The 2,607-nt window shown below is 34.3% G+C and overlaps 1 protein-coding gene across 1 annotated transcript; it reads left to right on the top strand.

Annotated features, from left to right (window-relative positions):
- Positions 1 to 322: 322 nt before the first annotated feature.
- Positions 323 to 2,123, top strand: LOC130731623 (nudix hydrolase 18, mitochondrial-like). The gene is made up of 5 exons (XM_057583897.1): positions 323 to 521; positions 716 to 833; positions 952 to 1,035; positions 1,534 to 1,662; positions 1,784 to 2,123. Exons 1-5 carry the CDS (start codon positions 424 to 426, stop codon positions 1,943 to 1,945), a joined length of 591 nt encoding a protein of 196 aa, XP_057439880.1. The 5' UTR covers positions 323 to 423; the 3' UTR covers positions 1,946 to 2,123.
- The last annotated feature ends 484 nt before the right edge of the window (positions 2,124 to 2,607 follow it).

Genomic DNA, 2,607 nt, shown 5'->3' with positions numbered 1-2,607 from the left:
GATTTTCATTGAACAAAACTGACGTCAGCGGTCCGAAACAGACCATAACATATCGATCGACAACCCTACTTTATACTAATAGAGAGTAGAAGCACGTGGTAGCACGTGGGAGGTCATGCACTCGCACCAATTGGCTTGTCTTTCTACGTCATTTCCAAATACACATTTTAAATTAAAACCATCACTTCAAAAAGGCATATTGTCATTGTCCCCTTCCTTTCTATATTTTTTGTTTTTTTATTATATTCCTTTCCTTTCTATTCTAACCGGTTCCCTCTCGATCCATTAATATTTAAGGACACCCCTCTTCATCTTTCTATCATCTTATCCAAAAATTCATCATAACCACAATTTGCTTCCACTCTATCAATTTTCTTACCTCTTCCAAACTCAAAACGCTCCTTAATTGGCCAAAAGAAAAAAATGGTGAGTTTAGTATCCCAAGAGAACACTGTGGCATTGGTTTCTCGCACTGGCAGGGAGTTGCAGCGCTACAAAAAGGGTCGTCGTCAAGTTGTGGGGTTCGTCTCTTACTCACCTTAACTTTTCATTTTTACGTTAATCTTCTATAAAAAACTTTAGTTTATGTTTTTCTGTAAATTCATCTTCTTCTGTTTTGCTGAATTTTAAAATCTCCTTTCGGGTACGTATCATAATTTCAATATGGTTACTGAAGCTTTAGTAACTTTGTGTGATTAATCAATTAATCGTGCAGGTGCATACCATATAGATATAAAACTGGTAACCAAACTTCCTTGGAGGAACATGATGAGGAATTATTGGAGGTTTTGGTTATTACTTCTCAGAAAGGCAAAGGGATGCTATTTCCTAAGGTATAAAGCCTACAAAATAGCCGTCAATATTAAACATTGCTTATTATTTTTTATTGTTTTATCATTTATTAATTTTTATTTTTTAATGTGGATGGTTTTACCAATTAATTAACACCAGGGAGGCTGGGAATTAGATGAATCAAAAAAGGAGGCAGCTCTGAGAGAAACCATAGAGGAAGCTGGTGTGCGGGGCACTGTTGAGGTGAGGCTACTTGATCAACGTATTCAGCTTAAAATAATAGGAACAAAATTTCCACCCTCCAATCTCAGTTTCTTACCCCAAATGGAATTTGTCGTGTGAATTAAAAGACAGGAACAAGACAAACTTACTTTGGTTTTAGTTTACATGGTAAAATTTTATTGGTGGAAAAAGAATGAATTAAAATTTAATTAATAATTTGAGTATGAAACATTTCAATCCAAAATAGTAGTAAGGACACGGTAATTCTATTGTAGATAATGTTAAAAATTAACCACTCATAAACCATATTTTTATAATATTACGTAATAAAAATGCTAGAAATAATAATATAAATTCATTAATATGGTCCATACTCAATAATTTAAATTTTTGAGATAATTAGTTTATAATATAAAAAAGTAATTTGTATATAATTCCTTTTAACTTGGGTTTGTGCAAATATAAAAAACTTTGATTCGGCTTAAAATTATGCTCATTGCTATATTTGGGTTGTTGCAGGGTAAATTGGGTAAGTGGAGCTTCAAGAGCAAAACCCATGATACTTTATATGAAGGCTACATGTTCCCTCTACTTGTTCTTGAGCAATTAGAGATTTGGCCGGAGAAGAACGTTCGTCGAAGAATGTGGGTAGGTTAAACATAAAACAATCTGAGAAAGTGTTTGAATTTTTCTTCTTTTTCTTATAACTTCTTCCAAGTGATCATGAGATATATAATGTTTGATTTTTCAACTTTTTGGATTGATGTAGATGAGTGTTTCTGAGGCTAGGGAAGTTTGTCAATACTTGTGGATGAAAGAAGCTCTAGAGAGACTGGTAAATCGGCTGGCGCCTCACAAACTTGGTCATGTGAATACTGTTGCACAAGGTTGTATACATTGCATAGGAGGAGTTGGCAAATCTGACTTGTAAACAGGACTCAGCCTAAGCTTTTCTTGGACGGCATCAAGTGAGGAATAGTTAGTAGGATCCAAAGAAGGGATAAAATTTGTACAAATGATAAAATTATAATAAGAACTAATGAAATGATTTTTAGACATCCAAATAAGACTATATCATCCAACTCACCTTTTCCATCTCCTTTTTCAATGGAGACCTCCATCCCCCCAATTGCTATCTCATTTCTTATCTTAACTCTAATGAGATTATAATATGTCACTTAAAAAATAAATAAATATGACATATATAACCACTGCAAAAAAAGTGCTCATCAGTGTCAGCTTAATGTAAACGTTGGGATGAACATTAAAACGCTTGAAGCTAACGCTTTACGTCGCTCATTTGGTCGACGCTACATTTTAGCGTCAGTTAAGCTGACGCAACACGACGGTGACTATGGCTGACACTATATCATAAATATTATAGTTGGCCATATATGCCGACGGTTCTTTGGTAGTGATTTTTTCATCATTCTTCAAAATTTGTTTCTCAATAGCAGATGCAATTTCTTCTACTTATCTCACTCGATCCTCACTGTTCGTAGCTACTCCCCCGACAATAATTTCTCTATTTACATTTTGTTTTGTAGAGATGAGAGAGATGGAGAAGAGAGAATAGAGAAGAGAGAAGTTGAG

This window comes from Lotus japonicus, chromosome 1 (assembly GCF_012489685.1).
Source record: "Lotus japonicus ecotype B-129 chromosome 1, LjGifu_v1.2".
NCBI lineage: Eukaryota > Viridiplantae > Streptophyta > Magnoliopsida > Fabales > Fabaceae > Lotus > Lotus japonicus.
The sequence above is the reverse complement of the archived record's forward strand: the minus strand, read 5'-3'. Positions and strand labels throughout refer to the sequence as shown.